Below are 22,839 nucleotides of genomic sequence, written 5' to 3'. Positions count from 1 at the left end.
ATTATTTTTTTTTTATTTTTCTTTTACGGTTATGGTTAGTAGTAATGGGCCAACCAATTGGGTCCCATGGACTACTTGGATAGGAGGTTGGATGTGTATGGATTATTACCCATGAATAATGTATGTATATATATAGATATATATTATATACATATATAAAAAGGAAAGTAATTTATTAATTATTTTTATGGTAACTTGGGTAGTAATATTTAATCTGATGTATATGTTTTATATTTAAATAATAAAAATATACATAGATTTGATACGTGTTATGTTTTAAGTTACTTTATCATATTATGGTAACTTAAGTATTATTGGATAATCCATTAATAAATAATGGAATATGTATAATTTATTTATTTAATAAACATATACATAAATTATATACATAACATATTTTACTTACCTTTTTAATATATATATAAAAGAGAAAGTAATTTATTAATTACTTTTATGATAATTTGGGTAGTAATATTTAATCTAATGTATATGTTTATTTAAATAATAAAAATATATATAGATTTGATACGTGTTATGTTTTAAGTTACTTTATAATATTATGGTAACTTAAATATTATTGGATAATCCATTAATAAATAATGGAATATGTATAATTTATTTATTTAATAAATATATACATAAATTATATACGTAACATATTTTGCTTACCTTTTTAATATTTTTATTTTCATTTTTTTTTTAGTTGACTTGGATTGGGAAAAGGGTTAGGGTTATTTTATTTAGCCTATAAATATATAGCTATAGGTTGTAAAAGGGGGTTAGAAATATTCACGTGATATATACTGGAGAGATAGTGTTAGAGAGGGAATGAGGAAAAGGAAGGAATGAGGAGAAAAATCCTATTGAGAGAAGATCAAGGAAGAAGAAGTTTAACTTTCGATCCGAAAGTTTAAGGCAAGTTCTTCTTCTATCTCTTTCCTTTTGATTCGTGTTTCTATGCATGCCTAAGAAATTTCAGGATTTATTAAACACATAAAATTAAATAATTATGCATGTTTAATTGGATTAGAACATAGGTTTTATGAAATTGGTTCATATCTGTTCTTGTGTTATAAATTGATAAATGCATGATTTTGATGTGATTTTCGGTGTGAATTTTTATATATTTACATTATGTATTTTTCATATCTGTGGAATGATGGAACGTAGAAACATGCCTAGGATTCCTGAACATTAAATAGGAACTAGGTTTGGGTTTAAATAAATTTAAATAGACTCAATCATAATGATGTTTTCTATTTGAATGTTTTAAACAAACGAATGGATTTAATCTTTTAAAATGTTTTAACAATTAAGATTAAATGTGTAGGATGAATTGGATATGGAGAATCCTTATTTAACGGTATAATAAAATATCATCATGTATAAGATTCAGTTTGTGTAGGACATATGATATAGGAAGTTTAAATAAATAATAAGTTATTCTTATTATGTGATAACTTGATATCATATTTATCATAGTTATTTATGGAATATTTGATGTATTTCCTTAATTGTTACATCAATTGTTGGATTGTGTGGTTTAATGCACCGGTATGGGACGGTGGCATTCTTGGGATGGATTAACTTATCAGTTAAGTCCTACCTATTTTATATAAGGGAATGAATTAACTAAAATGTTAAGTCCTACTTATATTTAAGTCAGGTCAGCTGAACAAGTTGAATGACTTATGGAGGATTAATTTATTATATAAGGGAATGGATTAACTAAAATATTAAGTCCTACTTATATTCAAGTCAGGTCAGCTGAACAAGTTGAATGACTTATGGAGGATTAATTTATACTGGATAGGATGGTTACTAGATTTTATATATATAAGTATGGTGCCATGATATGAGCTTGAGTCTCAGGATCAATGGTTAGGGCGCGTATATCGCCAGGGATGTGTAGCTAAATATAGTGTAGTTGTGTACCCTGGTAGGTCTAGGTACTCATGCCCACTATATGTGCGTTTTGCATGTTGCCTACTATTCAGGTTGAGACAACCCTATAGTCTAGTGAGGTTCCTTTAGTGTGTATATATATATACGGACTACAAGTTACTATTAGATTGACTAGAATGTATACGTGTATCGGATCTCTGCTTGGACTGTAGTAGAGTAGAACTTGTTTGTGGGCCTGACCCACCATTATTTTTCAGGTGTTCATCACGAGTAGAGTTTGTTCGTGCTGAGCGGGGATCAATCTACTTCATTCTTCCGATACTACATAGGAGTTCCTTTACGATTCAGTTTCCTGTTTTAGATTATTGTCATTTGTTTAGTTTGGATTTTCTAGGGGTCCACACAGTATGGATTCCCGAGTTGTATTTTGGAGGATCAGTTGTATCAAAAGAGTTTATTAATCAATGGAAATATATTATGAGGTTTATTATTAGATTATCATTTTAGTTTCTTGTCAGTATTTTATTTATTTTTCTTTATTCTTTTGTACTCTATGTTCGTTTATTATCAATTTGTTTTGATATCCTCGGGTATTTGGGTGTGGGTCTGGCCAACCCGCATTCGAAAATTCGGGAGTATCACAGTTGGTATCAGAGCACTCCAGGTTTAAGTGTCCTTAAGAGTGTCTTTCATTATGTGACTTCCGCGTTGCGTCTCTTAAAACTTAGAACCCTTATTAGGATTCATTGTACTCTATTTACGGATCGTTAGGAGGAACTGATATCAATTGTATTCTGTAGTTACAGAATGGTTGGCACTAGGAAAAGGATGGGGTCCAAGGCGACAGCGATAAAGATCCAAAGGAGTAAAGGAATACGTTATTGATTTCATTGCCCGAAGGCAGAATTAGGGATCAAAGGTTTAAGTTCGTTTGGAGCTACTTTAAAGTATAAGCCAAGGAAAGATTTAGATGTGCATGATAGGTCATCGCATATCGGGGCCGACACGACTTCAGTTGATCTCAAAAAGGAGACAAGCGGGGATTAAGAGTCCAAAGAGGGTCCTAATGGAGGAGATTTCAGCGTTTCCAAGAGAGAGGGTACTACATCTGGAAGATGGATGATCACGCGAGGGTGATCTTGTTTGCTGGTTATATAGCTAACGTTATTTGTAGAATTGGTATTGATTAATTTACTATAATTAAACTGTCTTATCATCTCTAAAAGAGATATATAAGATGTACTTTTCAGAAGATTGGGGATTTGATGGAGTTCTTATCAGAACGAAATATATGGTTTTGTATCACATTCAGGAAGGTATTGGTATTATGTTGTGACGTTCTAATTCGTTTTATAAAGCCAAGTTAGATAGTTTACATTCAGCGTGTAGGGAGGATGAGGGTTAAGCCCTTAGTATTTGCTTAGGCAAACATATGTTGCTTTTATGCTCTGTTTAAAGGATATGTTTCGAGGTTGGATGATTACCTACGAAACTATAAAAGGAAATTATGAAACAATTTGGTAGTGATGATTTCAAATGAGACTTTCTTTTCTAGAAAGAACGATGTCCTAAAGTAGGAGTATATTTTGTGCTAGTGTGTTTGTCATACGGGTTTTATTTTCGTTGATTATTTCGGTTAATGGTATATGGTTTAGTTGGGGACCCAAGTATGTGATAAGCTAACTATTGTTTTTAATAATATGGAGTAATAGCTCTATTTACGCTAGATTTGTGAGCATGTGGTCGTAGGATATGGTAGATACACATAATTCTAGCCAATCTATTAGACCTGGACATGCGTCATTCTACTATATTGTTTGGGATGGGATAATTAAACCATCACTATGAGTCAAACAATCTAGAACGATTAATTTGATATACTTTACGTTAGGTATGGATTCGTATCATATTACAACGTCATGATATTGGTGATTGTTAATGTTTCGATATGCATGAGGTAGTGGTAAATAAAGATCACTAAAATGCCATGATGATATATCAGAGGTGCTGGATTTGCTGAACATCTTCTTAAAAATTTCAAAAGTTGTTACCAAGTCATAAGGAGAATTTAGTACTGGATTAAGTACTTATTGGAATGATACCGAGTGAGGATAGGAGACTGAATAAATATTCATCAGTAAATTCTTAATCAAGAATTTATTCAAGAGGGTGTGTCATTGGGATGAATTTGCCGGTGTTGCACATGGAGGAGGAAACTAAGTCTCTTCATTTCCATAAATAATATGGAATTATTTTTTTAGTCACAATTTGCAACAATTAGCTGTTGCAAGGAAATTGATGACTTATGTAGAGGATGGAAAGATTTCATATTCTTTTGAAGTTAGATAAAGAAGTCGAATTGTCATTAACTTGTCTTAAAGAAGCAGGGTGTGTCAAAGACAAGATGGTGAGACCAAATACTTATATAAAGATGAGGTGCATGGTATGTATGGAAAGGTCGTAGTTTGTTGACTTTTGTTGAGTTAAAGTTATAGTTAATTATTGATAAATTGAATTATCAATTGATTTTTAATATCGGCAAGTTTATCACAGATCAGTAGTGGATAGATTTAGTTACAGAATTCGCTTTTGAAGACGCTCCAATTTAAACGTTGGGTACAGATGAAAGCTGGTGGTACTGGACTAACGGTACTTTCTATAGACAAATTGGATGGAGGATGCACGGACTGAGTTTCACAACTTTTAGTTCTTCTAATATTTATTAGATAGTAGAGATGGACCATCAAAGATCACTAGATCCTTTGCAGCCATTTCCTATACTAAAATGGAAATGAGATAGCATTTTACATATTTAGTTGCGGGATTTTTGATTTTACACAAGGGTCAGGATTCTGGATGGGATATTGGTTGACTGATACATTAGGTCAACTTGATTCTTGTCTATTTCGAACTGGTAGGACTTTAGTTCATACGAATAGAATGGATCACGAGACGGTTTAGATGGATTACATTGGTGATTCACACTTTATATTAAGTTCCGTCTAGTGGAAGCAATGATGTAAATGGATGCTCTCAACAAATGATAGAATATTTAAATCTTTCGGTTAGTTGTTGAGTTATTAGATGCATTTATAGTAGGTGTAATAATAACACTTGTTATTATTACGGTAGTTGAGAAGGTCAACTTTGAATATTGGAGCTGACCTTGGAGACGGTGTTACCTTACTCAGATGGAGTTTAAGGTACCCAAGGAGGATTTCGTAGTTTCTGTAAATAATGATATGACGGTCGGGCGACTGAGCTAGAAAATTTATAATTTTTCTTGGTGTGATCAAACGGTTAGAAGGTACATCATGACATCAAATGTCGATTTTGGTGAACAGATACAGATAAGGATGCATATACAATTGCCCTAAGTGTAAAACCTGCTACAAAGGTGGAAAGTTGATCATCGGATATCGTAGGAATCTTTAGCCACTTCCTATAACAAATATGGAATTTGAATTAAATAGGAGTGACGATTGATGGGAAGGATCGACATTGATTTGGAATTTCAATTTTCCATATGGAATCTAAGTGGTGGATTGAGAAAGATCACTTGAAGACATAAATTTGAGTGATACTTATTTTAGAACTTCATAGTAGTTCTATAGTTCAGTGATAGTGGTGTTATAGTATGTGGATGTCCATATTAGTGGATGCAAAGTGCTATTTCGAAGGAGCTTTATGAAGATTTTGGAGCAGCAGCTCTACTTCATATCTATAGACGGAGGAATTAATCGAGAGATTAAATTAGACCATAAAGGATATGTTTGAGGTGTATATCCTAGATTTTCATGGACAGTTGGAAGTGTTTACTTCACTTGTCGGAATTTTTCTGTGATATTGTTGGCGCAAGGAGGTTAGTGTGATAACTTTGGAGGTTTTGTATCTTTCACAATGCATACCTTTCATTTGTTGGTTGGAAATGGAAGTAAAGGTTGTACAATCAGACCTCGACTTCATTTAAAAATATGTCGGAAATAGATACTTCCCTTTATATTGAACTGCGCGCGGTTGGGAGGCAACAATAGGATGTTGTAAATAGTTGAACTCGTATACTAGAGTTTTTCTATCAGGGAGTAGTTTGCTCGTTCTGTTTTCTATGTAGGAAGAAAGGCGATTTTTGGAGAAAGGTCAATTTTACTTATTACATTGACTTTTAGACGATTGTGTTTCGCAATTGAGGCAGTCACCTCTGAATTAGCGTTACCAAATTATTAGCGCTGGGTGCATAGGAGTTTGTGCGTATATTCTATGGCACTTGGAGGTATGTAGATCATTCCCTTGTCGACATAGGAGGATTACGTTGTTATTTGATACAACCTATGCATTGTATGATTATTGTGTTTCTTAAAATATAGGAACTCTGTATACCACTGGGTATATTGGAGTTAAATGGAGCCCTTATATTGAGGTTGCGTTTATTTGGGAATATGAGAATGTTTTTCGCTCACAGTTTCCAAGCATAATGGAAGAAAGTAAGGGCGAATTCCGAGGACGGAATTCCTTTTATTAGGGGGGAAGAATGTAATACCCCTAATTTTAAAAGGATAGTCTCGGTATTTATTTATTTGTTTTAATTGTATTTTTTTAATTATTTAATTAATCCTAATTTTAAAAGGATAGTCTCGGTATTTATTTATTTGTTTTAATTGTATTTTTTTAATTATTTAATTAATTATTTGACTAATTACTTATGTATTTAATTGAATTAGGTATTACTTGATTATTTGATTATGTGTCTATGTATTATTTGTATTTGTCTATGTGTTAATTGTTTAATTAGATTATGTGCTTAAATGGTGTTTTGATTAATTGTAAATTAAATATTTTCTTTTCTTTTATTATTGTTTTTTATTTTTCTTTTATGGTTATGGTTAGTAGTAATGGGTCAACTAATTGGATCCCATAGACTACTTGGATAGGAGGTTGGATGTGTATGGATTATTACTCATGAATAATGTATATATATATATAGATATATATTATATACATATATAAAAAGGAAAGTAATTTATTAATTATTTTTATGGTAACTTGGGTAGTAATATTTAATCTGATGTATATGTTATATATTTAAATAATAAAAATATACATAAATTTGATACGTGTTATGTTTTAAGTTACTTTATAATATTATGGTAACTTAAGTATTATTGGATAATCCATTAATAAATAATGGAATGTGTATAATTTATTTATTTAATAAACATATACATAAATTATATACATAACATATTTTACTTACCTTTTTAATATATATATATAAGAGAAAGTAATTTATTAATTACTTTTATGGTAATTTGGGTAGTAATATTTAATCTAATGTATATGTTTATTTAAATAATAAAAATATATATAGATTTGATACGTGTTATGTTTTAAGTTACTTTATAATATTATGGTAACTTAAATATTATTGGATAATCCATTAATAAATAATGAAATGTGTATAATTTATTTATTTAATAAACATATACATAAATTATATACGTAACATATTTTGCTTACCTTTTTAATATTTTTATTTTTATTTTTTTTTAATTGACTTGGATTGGGAAAAGGGTTAGGGTTATTTTATTTAGCCTATAAATATATAGCTATAGGTTGTAAAAGGGGGTTAGAAATATTCACGTGATATATACTGGAGAGATAGTGTTAGAGAGGGAATGAGGAAAAGGAAGGAAAGAGGAGAAAAACCCTATTGAGAGAAGATCAAGGAAGAAGAAGTTTAACTTTCGATCCGAAAGTTTAAGGCAAGTTCTTCTTCTATCTCTTTCCTTTTGATTCGTGTTTCTATGCATGCCTAAGAAATTTCAAGATTTATTAAACACATAAAATTAAATAATTATGCATGTTTAATTGGATTAGAACATAGGTTTTATGAAATTGGTTCATATCTGTTCTTGTGTTATAAATTGATAAATGCATGATTTTGATGTGATTTTCGGTGTGAATTTTTATATGTTTACATTATGTATTTTTCATATCTGTGGAATGATGGAACGTAGAAACATGCCTAGGATTCCTGAACATTAAATAGGAACTAGGTTTGGGTTTAAATAAATTTAAATAGACTCAATCATAATGATGTTTTCTATTTGAATGTTTTAAACAAACGAATGGATTTAATCTTTTAAAATGTTTTAACAATTAAGATTAAATGTGTAGGATAAATTGGATATGGAGAATCCTTATTTAACGGTATAATAAAATATCAGCATGTATAAGATTCAGTTTGTGTAGGACATATGATATAGAAAGTTTAAAGAAATAATAAGTTATTCTTATTATGTGATAACTTGATATCATATTTATCATAGTTATTTATGGAATATTTGATGTATTTCCTTAATTGTTACATCAATTGTTGGATTGTGTGGTTTAATGCACCGGTATGGGACGGTGGCATTCTAGGGATGGATTAACTTATCAGTTAAGTCCTACCTATTTTATATAAAGGAATTAATTAACTAAAATGTTAAGTCCTACTTATATTTAAGTCAGGTCAGCTGAACAAGTTGAATGACTTATGGAGGATTAATTTATTATATAAGGGAATGGATTAACTAAAATGTTAAGTCCTACTTATATTCAAGTCAGGTCAGCTGAACAAGTTGAATGACTTATGGAGGATTAATTTATACTGGATAGGATGGTTACTAGATTTTATATATATAAGTATGGTGCCATGATATGAGCTTGAGTCTCAGGATCAATGGTTAGGGCGCGTATATCGCCAGGGATGTGTAGCTAGATATAGTGTAGTTGTGTACCCTGGTAGGTCTAGGTACTCATGCCCACTATATGTGCGTTTTACATGTTGCCTACTATTCAGGTTGAGACAACCCTATAGTCTAGTGAGGTTCCTTTAGTGTGTATATACATATACGGACTACTAGTTACTGTTGGATTGACTAGAATATATACGTGTATCGGATCTCTGCTTGGACTATAGTAGAGTAGAACTTGTTTGTGGGCCTGACCCACCATTATTTTTCAGGTGTTCGTCACGAGTAGAGGTTGTTCGTGTTGAGCGGGGATCAGTCTACTTTATTCTTTCGATGCTATATAGGAGTTCCTTTACGATTCAGTTTCCTGTTTTAGATTACTGTCATTTGTTTAGTTTGGATTTTCTAGGGGTCCACACAGTATGGATTCCCGAGTTGTATTTTGGAGGATCAGTTGTATCAGAAGAGTTTATTAATCAATGGAAATATATTATGAGGTTTATTATTAGATTATCATTTTAGTTTCTTGTCAGCATTTTATTTATTTTTCTTTATTCTTTTGTACTCTGTGTTCGTTTATTATCAATTTGTTTTGATATCCTCGGGTATTCGGGCGTGAGTCTGGCCAACCCGCATTCGGAAATTCGGGGGTATCACGGTGATGTTGAACCTAGGTGATGAGGTTTTCTTGTTTAGGTGCGTGGATCGCCTAGAAAGAGTGGTTTAAGTAATCAGTTAGGCATTAGTGATTGATTACATCGTTGGTGGCTTTAAAGAGATAGTTAGGTGTTGAGCATTTTTGGTTTTGTGCTCATTTTTGTTTTGAGGATTTATCGGCATGGCATTGCTGTATGGAGATTCTTTTCTAGTGGTAAAAAGTGGCCGTTATGGGGAGTATCAAGAGTAATGCTTATTTTTCTGTAGTGATGGTATTAGCTTAAGGATGTTTAAGGATGAATCGCTTAACAGTGGTTTGATGGTCCGATGGGACGATGGTTTGAATTGTTGTTTGGAAAGAATGGTGGTTGAGGTGTTACGGTGTGGTGTTTAATACTGATGAGCTTAATGGTTTCAAGTATGAACCGAGGATAGATTTGAGATTATGAGTTGTTTGTTGTGTGTTGTCAGGTAGGAGATGGGGTTATGCATCAGTTGAGGTAATGGTGGGCAACTTAGTCTTTAGAGCCAGTGAGAGTGGTGTTACCATATGAGCATCCTTTTCTTTTGAAGAGTCAGTGGGTTGTCGTGATTGAGGTCATGGGTCTTGCGTGCTCAGTGATTGAGACAGTGTCACTTGGGAAGGTAGAGATAGAATGGGTGGTAAAGTGTTGTTTTATGGCTTAGAGGTTGTTATTTAGGAATGACTGATTCTAAGTAGAATGGGACGCGGTGTCCGAAGGGCTGTGATTATTTCTCATGTTGGTATGCTGTGAGCGTGAGTGCTCTTGCCTGATTGGTTTTGGTTAGCATGGGTGTCGCGGTGTATCATGTGCGAGGTTTCTGTGTAATAGTGTTTGACGGTTCGTTTGTGGCGAGGTTGCCTAGGTTTGGGTTCGTAGTTCCGTATGGGTGTCTAGTTGGTTCTTCTCCTTATATGTTAAGAGTTGGTTCATCTCAGGTGAGTTTGGGACGATTGGTGAGCAGAGTGTGATAGGGTGTCAGGTGTATTCAGGTAGGAGTTGTTAGTTTCTGGTGAGAGCGGGGTTCGTTACCCTTTTCTGTTTGTTCTAGTCTTGGCAAGGATGTCGTTTGTCGTATGTCTTGTCCTCCATGTCGGAGTTGCGTGCGTCTGTGGATAGACGGACTCGTGTGTGATTTGTTGCGCTGTTAAAGTTTGTTGGTAGAAGTTATGGACGAATAGGTCGACTCACTCCCATGGAGGAAGGTGGAGCCTTTGGTTTTTGTAGTGTTTGTTTTAAGAGTGGTTTTGACTGGTAGGATGTGAAGCATAGGTTGCCGAATAGGGGTTGTGTTTTTTATGTTTGGTACTAGCAGTGATGGCTAGGCAATGTGTCGTGAATCACAGTCTAAGGATGATTAAGTGATGGAATGTAAGTCATGTACTCGGATGTTTTTATAGACGTTTAATTAGAGCAATGTCTTGAGGATAAGTGTCGATGTTGCTTTAGAATTTTGTGATTTGAGAAAGTGAATGTGTGAATCTATTAAGGAATATAGAAATGATTGACTTTGGTTTTGAAGTTTCAGGTATAAAACGATCATATCGTGTGTTTTGGTGAGGTAAGAATTGAATCGAATGATCTTAGGGAGAGTTGTTTGCCTAGTATGGGTGTTATGAAGGGATAGGATATCTTATATGCTGGTCGATGATTATGGTACTTGGTGTCGTATTGCTTTTAGCTTGTTATAGGTTGTGTGAGTGGGGTATGATTGGATTTTAAAGCTGGTATGTGACTGTATTGTTGTTGAGGTTATGCAGAGCAACGGATTGATTAGAGAGTAGATCTCGTAGTTATTTTGTGGGCTGTGTGAGATTGTGTTTGAGGTTTGGATCTGAGGACTGGAACGACGTTTGTGTTGAGACCGGATCGATGATGAGAATGGCTTGGCCAACCATTTCTTCTGAATCAATCCTTCTTCCGCACGATGTTGGGTCAAAGGTCAATGATTGTTTCGATTTGTCATGGATAGTGAACGTATGGTACTGAACATTGTGTCGGTGTGGATTTAGGAAGTTATCTCGGGTAACGAGGTATGTTAGGTGAGACCAAGTATCCAATCTATTTAATTATTAAAGATCTTGTTTTGAGGATCTGTGTATTGGATACAGGATGGTACACTTTATTAATTTGGTGATTTATGTTTAGGTGATCATTGGGAGACTCATTGTTCAATCATCTTGAAGTTGTTGAGTGTAATGATTGTCGTATTGTGCGAATTGTAGTCGTTGATACGGTTATAAGGTGGTGTAATTACGTCTTAGATAGCAAGTGTTTAGTCTGTCAGGGATGTGTAGATTAGAGTTGGGATTGATTAAAGGATGGATAGAATTCCTTGTTTGAGGTTTAGTGTGTCCTTTGAAGGATGAGTAGAGGTGGGATGTTGTCATGTTCCGAGGTCTTGTGGCAGTTTTTCTTTTGGGGCTTTTGAGCCTTTCATGGCTGTGTGGAGTAGGCCGATGTTCGTCCTGAGTCAGGCGTAAAATCTAGCTGATCTTATGTTATGAGGAACATAAGAGATGAGTACCCGTATTGGGTTTTAGTGGCAGTAGTATGTGATTGCCTGGTCACGTCCGGCGTCAAAGGCAACAATGTTGGTAGGTTCATGGTCTTGGGGTTTTCTCGGGGTAAGGTGTGGCTGTGGGCCTCCTTTTTTAAGGAGGGTAGATTTCAAGGACGAAATCTCTTTAAGGAGGGTAGATTGTAACGTGTCCAATTTTCGTCATTTTCCAAATTCTGAAATTTTTCGTCCATGCAAGGGCATTTTGTCTTTTCTCGTTTTGCGTGCCGAACACTGTGGGGTGTACCGGTTGTGTCCGAGAGTTGGTTGGGACATTTCATTGAGTCTAGGACTCTTTGAAATGCTAAGGTTGCCATTTTTGCATTTTTTTTCGTTTTTTGGGTCGGACGGTTCTGTATGGGACCCGCTACCAGAATTATTTCATCCGGGGATCTTGGTTGGATTCGTTTGCATCATATTTATTTTATTTAATGTGTTTTAAGTGATTATGAATTAATGTGTATAAGTATATATATATAGTGTATAATGAGACTAAAAATAAAAGGAAAAATAAATTTAATTTTTGGTGGGGCCCACATATCATGTTAAAGATTGAAACAAGAGGCATTTAGGCCTCATTTTTTTTGCTTTCCTTTCTCTCTCCCCGCTGGTTCTCTCTCTCACCCCCTTTACTTTACTTTGCATTTTCTTTTTCTTTTTGAATCAAAACTTTAGAACTTGATTCATCCTTCACTACTTGGAATTTTTGGAAGTCGTTTGCGGCAATTTGAAGAGCTCGGCGAGACCTTCACGTTGATGTAAACAATTTCTTGTTTGGCTAAGCTTGCAATTTGGAAAATTAGGGCTTTGATTTGGAGTTTTGGGGGTTTTCATCTCCATTGAGGTAGGGGTGTTCTAATGCGTGATTTCTTGTACTTTTGTGAGTTTTATAACTTGAATTGATGTCTAGCATGTTCAATTAGTATTTTTTGTCAAAAAATTGCTTAAATAAAAGTGTGGAATAGATGTGACAAATTGTTAGTTGTTCTATAGTATTTAAACATGCTTACATGAAGTTGAATTCATGTCTTATATGCTTGTTATGTAAAGTTGATATTATATGAGAACTTTAGTTATGTAGTTTAGAAATTTACTTTATATAGCATGTGTGAGAATTTTATGATGGAATTGATGAATTGAAGTATGAAATATTTCATGCATTCATTGGGATAGAAAAAGGGAACAAAAATGTCTTTAAAACAAGTAAAATTGTTTTTGGGAAAAAGTTTTCTAAAAGTGTTTACGAAAACCCGAACACTTAGGAGGCGTCTAGTGATCAGTGGTGTTAGTGTAGTCTAGAGGGGAGTATGGTTGAGCTAACCAGACCGAATGCGACGCTTTGAAGGTGCCTTGTGGTCGTGGATGATTAACCAATCCTTCTTTCGTGACGCCTTGGAGGTGCCTTGGGTCGGATTACACTAACGGTTTGAAAGTTGAAACGGAAATGTTTCGAATATGGGGAGTGACATTGCATGACATTGCACTTCATTAGAATATATGGTGTGTATGTGTTTGGGTGACAATTGTTATTTACTTGTTGCTGTAGTTATTGCCATGTACCCCTATGCTATGATCCCGTTTTCTTTTACCTATTCCTTACGTGGATTCACGGGGTTATAAGAAGTGTGTTTTAGACACTTCCTACTGAGCGTTTAGCTCACCCCATTATTTTAACATTTTCACGTTCAGGAAAAGAAGTGGCGGGCGACAATCCACCACAGTCTTAGTTTGGATTAGAAGAATGTATCTTTTTGCTGCCTTTTGTATTAGGCCTCATTTTGTAAAGTGTTGACCCAACGTGTATCATTTTGCAGCATGTGAAGTATTTAGTTTCATTCTGTACATGGCTTATTTACACTAAATCATTTAGTGTATTTTATGTAACGTGTTGTAAATTATGTTAGCAATATTGTTGTTAATGTATTAGATGTTAAAATATATTTAAATGTGTACGTGAGCGTAGTGGCGTGGGTGATTGGTTATCAATGTTGATGTATCTCGGATAGTGAAAAATTTCGAGTTTGGATAACCTAGAACCGGTCGACGTAAAATTCCCACACGTCGACCGGATGACTTGAACCAGTCGACGTGAAATTCCCACACGTCGACCGGTATCTTGGCAATAGTTATTTCACTGTACATGACCTGAACCAGTCGACGCGTAGCCTCCCACTCGTCGACTGGTATCTTGGCAGTGGGCAATGTCACTGTACGTGACCCAAACCAGTTAACGTGTGACTCCCCATACATTGACCGGTTCCTGTGTTGCCCTTGACCACTCACTCAAGTGTATTCTTACACATTATAAGGTTATATTTTAGCCATGGGAAAGACTATATTGCTGCGGACTTTATCTTATTTATTATGTGATTCAAGTAAATGACTATTTTGCCCTTTGAATCTCATACCATTAGAATTGTGATAAATGACCAGCTTGTCCTTATTGGAGTTTAATATACAAATTTAACGTAAAAGGACCATATTACCCTTGGATAATTTTGGGTCGGGTAAGGACCCATTTAATGATCCGGACCCAATGGATTTGGGTTGTTACAAATTTGGTCCATATTACCCTTGGATAATTTTGGGTCGGGTAAGGACTCATTTAATGATCCGGACCTAGTGAATTTGGGTCGTTACAATTAAAACCATAAGAGCAAAAGGATTCATGGATTTCACATAAAAAAAAACAAATTCTTATCTCTTCATCAATGGGATGAAAGCTAGACGCTAAATATGAGAACTAAAAATGGTTTTAGAAAGAAATAGAGACAGGGGAATCCTTACTTGGTGGGCACAAATAATTTTTATCTCCTCAGCTTTTAGAGGCGGACCATTGATATCATTTCATTAGTCAAATCTCTATCTAGATTATCATATATGTTTATCTAGGGCAGAGACTTATTAGACCAAATATTTTAAACTGTTTCTCATAGTCAAAACTCTATGCATTATATATATGTGTGTGTGTGACGATACAGAGTTAGATACATTCGTTTAATTGATGTCACGACGATATCATCATATTTAACGATGTATAATGTAATCATTCCTCATTCATATAAAGATTGAGTGAGAGAGGAGCCTAATCCGAGCAATGTGCCAACATGGAAGCTTTCCTCATTGCAAGGCCAAGTACAATGTTCTTCAACCATTTGTATTTGAAGCTACTAATGTACCAACAATATGAGACATGACCAACAAACTTCCCATTCTCTCGCTTACCCTCTCGCTCCTCTGTATGTTTTGATTATACCCTTTCTCTCTCTTTTCCTTCTCTTTCCTCTTTTTTTTCCTCTCTCTTTCACTGATTCATTTTTCAAAAAACTGTACAATCTCCTCCTTGTTTTCCTTCAAATATTCATTGGGCTCTCCTGAGCTTCTATATGCGCCATAGACATGGCAGAATTACATGGAGGTACAGCTGCAATTGGAAAAATTCCGGGTACTCCGGGACAAAACCACGACGAAATCATGGTGTGCCAATATATCCATCTCACCAACTCCAAGGGTTGTATATGGTTTGATGATGATTGTTTCAGCTACAGCATGCCTACTTTATTGGCCCAGTTTGCTGTCATTTTCTTTTTCACAAGAACCACACAATTCATCCTCAGACCTCTTAAACAAAGTCTCTTCAGTGCACAAATTATTGTAAGCCTCTTCTATCTGGCTTCCACTACATTTTTAATTTATATCTACCACTTTTTTCCATGTTGCTTAGCAAGTGTTATTTTTATTTTTTAATATATATATATTTCAAAAGTTCATACAGATGCACATATACTCACAATATTGCCCCCTAGAAGGGTTTAAACGCCCAACCTCCCCTTTTTGGAAAGAAGAGATCATACTATGTAGGAAACAATAAAGTGTTTGTTTTACCCGGTGTGACTTTTGTCAATCCGAGGTGCTAGATGGTTAGTTTGTGTATAATTGATTTATCCCTTCAGCTTTTATGTCAAAATAGTAATTTGTCCTTAAACTTAAACTCAGCATTTTTGAATTTGAATAGCGAGCTCTGAAAGGATTTATGGTAATGGCTATTTAGTTAATGCTTATTGTGTAGTTTATCATGTCATGAATTTAATTTGAATAATAGAGAAGAACATGAATTAGCAAAGAAAGAAACACAATTGTTAGAGCACGAGTGTTCATATTGGCACGCAAACGTCACTAGGTTGATATGCACACATTATGCAGACAATCAATGAAATACAATGTGAAGATTACCAAATATTGTGACAAACTCGATCCTTTACAATATCGCGACTAAGGGCTTCAATGAAATCTGGAAAATAAAGTACAAGAATGAGAATATATGAACCAAATTTACTCATTTTCGATATAAAAGTACTAATTCAAACACAAAAGGTTATTAGCATTTGGCTGAGACGATTACATTTGACATTTGAATGGAAGGATAATCAGGGCACCTAAATAGAACATGGTACCTAATTTGTATTTCATTTATTTTTTTCAAGTTTTGATTGTTTTAATGTGATCATTTCTCTTAACCAGGCTGGTATTATAATGGGGCCAACACTTCTAGCGCGTAATAGAGAGTACATGCTAAAGTTGTTTCCTCCGGGAGGCAAATTGATACTCGAAACAGTAGCAGACTTTGCCTACATGCTTCACCTTTTTATATTAGGAGTAAAGATCGACACAACCATGTTGGCGAGGGCAGGGAAGAGTGCTGCACTGATAGGCACCACATCTTTCATGCTGCCTCTAGTATTAGGAGTCTCCGCAGCATTCATCTCACTTCGTATATTCACTATAGAAGATCAAATAAAGAAATACCTTCACTTCATAGCAGTTGTGAACTCCATGTCCTCGTTTCCTGTTATCACCAGCCTCCTTGCTGATCTGAAGATTCTCAACTCAGAGCTAGGTCGCTTAGCCACATTAACTTGCATGGTGTGCGACTTGTGGAGCTATTCCATGTCCATTATTATGACCACAATCAGTATATCTATGCGCAACTCACACTGGACCACAATGTGGTCCATCTTCTGGCTTGCCATGTTCCTTATGACCATTGTGTTGGTCCTCCGACCGCTGGCAATATGGTTAGCAAAGCAGACGCACGAAGGGGGATCCATGAAGGAGGGCAACTTCCTAGCCATTGTTGTGATGCTTTTGGGGTGTGCTTATTTCTCTGAGATTGTGGGTCAGAGTACCCTTGGAACTTTTATGTTCGGATTGGCTTTACCAGATGGTCCACCACTAGGGTCATCTTTGGTAAACAAGCTTGATGCAATGTCTACAGGATTGTGGCTTCCTGTGAAGATGACAATTAGTGGCTTGAGGGTGAACTTGTTTACCAAAAGCACTAATTTCGGTACCGGGGTTATACTTCTGCTCATAATTGTTTTGGGCTACATTGGGAAGTTCACAGGCACCCTTCTTTCGGCTTGTTACTGCAAGGTGCCCCTTTGGGATGCCATATGTCTTGCTTTGATCATGTGCTGCAAAGGCGTCGTCGAGGCTGCTTTATATAACATGTGGAGGCTAAATGGGGTAAATATTTAAACGCTCTTGCTTCTCTCTCTTTGTATAGGTTGAAATACTTTGACTAATCTCATATATATTATGTTTATGATTTAATCGTAATTTTCGTGGTTCTTTGGTAATGTGCAGATATTTAGCAACCAAGCTTATAATCTTCTGATAATGTCGATGTTAATTGTAACGGGAGTTGCCACACCCCTTATAAGTTACCTCTATGACCCATCAAGAAGGTACATGGATCAGACGAGAAGCACTATCCTACAATCCTATAATCAGAACATGGAGCTCCGGATACTTGTATGCATCCACAATGAAGACAATGTCCCCACCATTATAAACCTCCTTGAAGCCTCACATCCCACATTGCATCGCCCCATTACCGTCTTCGTCTTGAATCTCATGGAGCTCACCGGGAGGTCTGCATCCATACTCGTGCCAAATTTCAAGAGAGTAAAATTCTCTTCTGCACCAAGCCGGTCTGATCATATAGTTAACGCTTTCAATTACTTTGTGGAGAATAATCAAGGGCGCGTCATGGCACAACACTTCACAGCAGTTGCACCATATGCAAGCATGCACGACGACATATGCATGCTTGCACTGGACAAAATTGCAACCCTTGTAATTGTCCCCTTTCACAAGCAGTGGACTATTGATGGAACAGTTGGAGCTACCTTCCCTGCCATTAGGACAGTAAATAAAAATGTTATAAAAAAATCCCCTTGCTCGGTTGGGGTCCTAGTAGACCGAGGCCAAATGAGTGGCAACTGGTCTGTTCTAACAGGACAGTCCTTGTTCCGCGTTGCCTTGCTCTTCCTTGGTGGTGCAGACGACAGAGCAGCACTTGCATATAGCAGCCGTATGGCAGACCATCCACAAATCACCCTCACGGTGGTTTGGATTAAACAATGGGATCGGGAAGAACAGGAACTGTTTGGTAATGTAATGGAGGACAACCTTGACAGCGAGTTGATTGACGAATTCAGGAGCAATGCCAAGGGCAATGGGAGGATTGTCTATAGAGAAGAAAGAGTGGACGATGGAGTGGGGTCAACGCGTGTGATTGGTTCTATGGAGGATGCTTTTGATTTGTTCATAGTAGGTAGACATCATGAACCTGATTCTCCACTTTTATTAGGTCTAACGGAATGGAGCCAGTGCCCTGAACTTGGGGTCGTTGGTGACATGCTAGCCACTTCAGATTTCCAGTTTTCGGTCTTGGTGTTGCAAGAACAGCAACCAGAAGCTGGTTTTCTGGACAATCCCACCACTTCAGTTTGTAGCAGTCCTGCAGTAAGTTCAAGGGTGGGTCGAGAACCTTCTGAATCCGAATTATGCCCCATTAGAATACGATAAGAAAAGGGTGAAAATTGTAATAGAAGAATTTCAATCCATAGAGCAATAGTATTTGTAAACTCAATATGAACCTTGTAAATATGAAATCCAGTTTTTTTTTTTATTTTTTTCCTCCAACTTGCCACACAACGTTGGTATCTACTCTGCTAGACTTCCAATGGTCTTTGAATAGTAATTTCCATCCCATTCCTTCCTTGCCTTTGTAACGACCCAAAAAAAAAAACCCAAAATAATAATAATAAATTATATAAAATTTTGACATAACTTCCGCAGAAAAAGTTCCTTTACAACCTGTTTGAAAAAAAAATTTAATGGCTTCACTGGCCTTAAAACTAATCTATCATATCCCAACGCACAATACAAATATTATATCACATTCCCAAAATGATTACATACATATAAAAAATCTTGTTCCTCCATCTCATCCAAACAAGGAACACACTTTAGTTACATCAAGTTACAGTCCATAAAATATAGTTAAAATTTTAAAATCCATAACTTAAAGCATTACACCAATTATATTAAAATTTTACAAAATAGTTAAGATTACATTTACAAAATATTAGAGTTCTAATACAAAAGATAGCAAAATAAAATAGGCCTCCAATCTCGTCTAAACTTGTGATGGATCATTGTTCGCCACCTCTTTTCCGTATCCTAAAAAATATTTAAAAAATAGTGGGGTGAGTATAAGCTCAGTAGGAAGTGTTTAAGACACACTTCTTGTAACGACCCGAACCCGAGGGTCCGAATCACTAACCCGGTCCTTATCCGAATCCGAGGTCAACTAAGGACGCTACTGTCCTTTCTTACGTTAATATAAAAATATACGAGTCATACTAGGGTTTTAAAAAAAAAAAAATAATAATAATAATAATAATAATAATAATAATAATAATGAGATCATAGCTACAAAATAGGTCAAAGAGTCCACTAACCCATCAAAACTTGTGTAGGAATGCCGTCCGCCACTTCCTTTCCCAAACCTGAAAAATGTTAAAATAATGGGGTGAGCATAAGCACAGTAAGAGGTATCTAAGACACAGATCTTATGACCCTGTGAATCCACATATAGAATATAAATCAAGAGAATCATTCAAGTCACAAATACATCATATATGCCAATGAAGTGCAATGCCGTGCCTATGTCGCTCCCGATTTTCGAAACATTTCCATTTCAATTTCCAAACCGTTAGTGTAATTCGACCCAAGGCACCTCCAAAGCATCACGAAAGGGATATTGGCTAACTATCCACGACCACAAGGCACCTCCAAGGCACACTACAACAGATATGGGTATTAGGGACAAATTTTTTAGCAAGAAAATTAAATTTGTTGCAAAAGGCTGCAATTTGTGACAAATTCAAATTTTGTTGCCTAATATGTATTTTGTTATGACAAACATGTAAATTTGTTGCCTAATGTGTAATGTTTTGCAACAAATTACGAGTTCGTTGCCAAAAAGGCTATTATAGGAGACAAATTCTAGATTTTGTCGCCAATTGTTAATTTTTTTGCGACAAATATTAATTTTGTCTCAAATTGTGAATCTTTTGCCAACAAAATATTATTTGTGCCAAAAAATTATACATTTAGTGACAAATTAATTTGTTGGGAAAAAATGTTTTTTTTGAGACAAAAGGTTTTGTTGGAAAAAGTTAATTTTTTGCAACAAATTTCTTTTTTTGTCTCAAATTGTGAATCTTTGTCAACAAAAAAAAATATTTGTTCCAAAAGACTTAACATTTAGTGACAAATAGTTTGTTGCCAAAAAATACATTTTTAGAGACAAAAGTTTTTGTCCCAAAAAATTAATTTTTTGCAACAAACCTCTTTTTTGTCTCAAATTGTGAATCTTTTGTCAACAAAAATATTATTTGTTTCAAAAGACTTAACATTTTGTGACAAATTTTTTGTTGCAAAAAATACATTTTTAGAGACAAAAGTTTTTGTCCCAAAAAGTTAATTTTTTGCGACAAACCTCCTTTTTGCCTCAAATTGCCAATCTTTTGTCAACAAAAATATTATTTGTTTCAAAAGACTTAACATTTAGTGACAAATGTTTTCTTGCCAAAAAAATACATTTTTAAAGACAAAGTTTTTGTCCCAAAAAGTTAATTTTTTGCATCAAATTCTCGATTTTGTCGCCAATTAGTAACTCTTTTGTGACAAATCTTTATTTTGTCTCAAATTGTGAATCTTTTGACAACAAAATTATTTTTTGTGTCAAAAAAACTAACTTTAGTGACAAATAATTTGTCACAAATAATCTATTTCTTGCTAATTACTATAATTGCTAAAAACTTATTACTTATGCTCATGGGCGAAACTATTCATGGGCTAACCCAAGCTATATAGCAAAGGTCTAAAAAAAAAAAATTAGTACTACTATTTCCTATCAGCCATTTAGCCCACCCCAGCCCAGCAAACCAATGCAAAGTTACAAACAAAATTTATAGGGCCTCAAAATTGATAGGCCCATGTATTATGGGCCATAAAAAAAAAAAAAAAAAAAATTAGGGCATATCATTTAACCTTGCCAATTGCCTCCAATCTCCATTCCTGTTCTAAACCATGGTTTGAACCAGTGCATCAAAGGGTTGCACTTAGGGGTGACAATTCGTGTTCGCGGGTCATAATCGTGTCGTATCGTGTCGATCTAATGGTATTTTACTAAACAACTCAACTCGAATACAACACATTTAATAATCGTGTCAGAAACCCTGATCAACATTGACCCGACCTGTTTATTAAACGGGTTACACGTGTAACCCAGTTAATGACCTATTTAATAAAACAAACATTATATTATTTAAATAATTAATAATACTCAATCAAATAATAAATACTAGAAAAATATAGGTTTCAATCCAATCAAATTACTAAATAATTTTTAATTTACAAAATAATAAATTATTAGATATAAGTTTAGATAGTTATTTTGGAGCTTAAATAAAAGTTTGTTTATGACACGTATAGTTAAGCAAGTATAAACGGGTTATACAGGTTGAATCCCTTAATCCAAATACGACACGATTAACTAAACGGGTTAATCATGTCAACCCGTTTAAGACCCAAATCCGTTTGAGGCAACACAAACCCGCTTAACTCGAGTCGTGTTGGTGAGTCGTGCCTATAAATACCTCAATTAGGATCATTTGCAAAACACACAAAAATTCAGAAAACTTCTTTTCTTCTAAATTTTCCTCCTCCTTAATTCTATCTTCTTGCATACTAGCTTGCATACATAAAGCATAGTGTGAGTTTGAGTTCGGTCTATAGGAGAGAGTACTACATTAAGCCGGTTCGTCCATTTATTCGGTTTGCAATGTTGCTATCAAAGAAAGAAAGGCCGTTACATCCTAAGAGATAGAAATTCAGAATACTTCTGTTCTTCTAAATTTTCCTCTTCCTCCTTAATTCTCTCTTATTACATACTTGCATACATAGAGTATAGTGTGAGTTTGAGTCCGGTCTTGAGAACTGTTTTCAAAGTTACAAATCAAACGTGCTTATCTCTCTCTAGTCTCTGCAAATGCGATAATCAAAAGTTCAAAACCCATATCAGCATATACGCCGCATATCACTATATCAAATTGTCTCTAGTCTCTGCAACTTTATTTCTATCGCCGATCGCCTGTTGTTCAAGTAAACTGCATATGCCAATTTTTTTTTTCTTTCTTACTGAACAAAGTATTATTGAAGAATCTGTATTTAAAAAACAAAACTACTTGGGCCATGGAATTTAATGTCCTAAACTAAAAAAATAATTTTTTGAATGAAATTTAAATATTATAACTTTTCTAACAAAATGTTTTTGCTTAAGATTTATTTTGAATTTTGTTTTTCTTATTTTTCACATAATGGCCTAAGTTAAAACATAAATTATATATTAATTAAATAAATTATATAATTAATAATTTAAAAAAATTTAATGTGACCGTCTTTATAAATACATTTATGAGTAATATCTCATAATTAAACTATATTTCAATTAATTCCAATTTTATAGCAAGTTATGCCAACTTCTCCATTATCGATCATTGAATAAAGTAATTATCCCTAATTGATCAATCTATTAGCAAAC

General features: G+C 34.7%; 1 protein-coding gene across 1 annotated transcript; it reads left to right on the top strand.

Moving 5' to 3' along the window:
• The first annotated feature begins 15,278 nt into the window (after positions 1-15,278).
• LOC132309282 (cation/H(+) antiporter 14-like) lies at positions 15,279-18,752 on the top strand. The gene is made up of 3 exons (XM_059807600.1): positions 15,279-15,533; positions 16,401-17,405; positions 17,526-18,752. Exons 1-3 carry the CDS (start codon positions 15,279-15,281, stop codon positions 18,750-18,752), a joined length of 2,487 nt encoding a protein of 828 aa, XP_059663583.1.
• Positions 18,753-22,839: the final 4,087 nt, after the last annotated feature.

The sequence above is a fragment of the Cornus florida genome, unplaced genomic scaffold (genome assembly GCF_030987335.1).
Source record: "Cornus florida cultivar Cherokee Brave unplaced genomic scaffold, ASM3098733v1 CherokeeBrave_3.0.0_Hap2_Chr05, whole genome shotgun sequence".
In the NCBI taxonomy this organism is placed as follows: Eukaryota; Viridiplantae; Streptophyta; class Magnoliopsida; order Cornales; family Cornaceae; genus Cornus; species Cornus florida.
Note: the sequence above shows the minus strand (reverse complement) of the source record. Positions and strands in the feature narration are given on the sequence as shown.

What these genes read in the sequence shown, in the direction of transcription:
- LOC132309282 (XM_059807600.1), top strand. Translation starts at nt 15,279, where the DNA reads ATGGCAGAATTACATGGAGGTACAGCTGCAATTGGAAAAATTCCGGGT. An exon ending in TCTTCAGTGCACAAATTATT is followed by an intron (nt 15,534 to 16,400) that starts GTAAGCCTCTTC and finishes TCTCTTAACCAG; the next exon opens with GCTGGTATTATAATGGGGCC. An exon ending in ACATGTGGAGGCTAAATGGG is followed by an intron (nt 17,406 to 17,525) that starts GTAAATATTTAA and finishes GGTAATGTGCAG; the next exon opens with ATATTTAGCAACCAAGCTTA.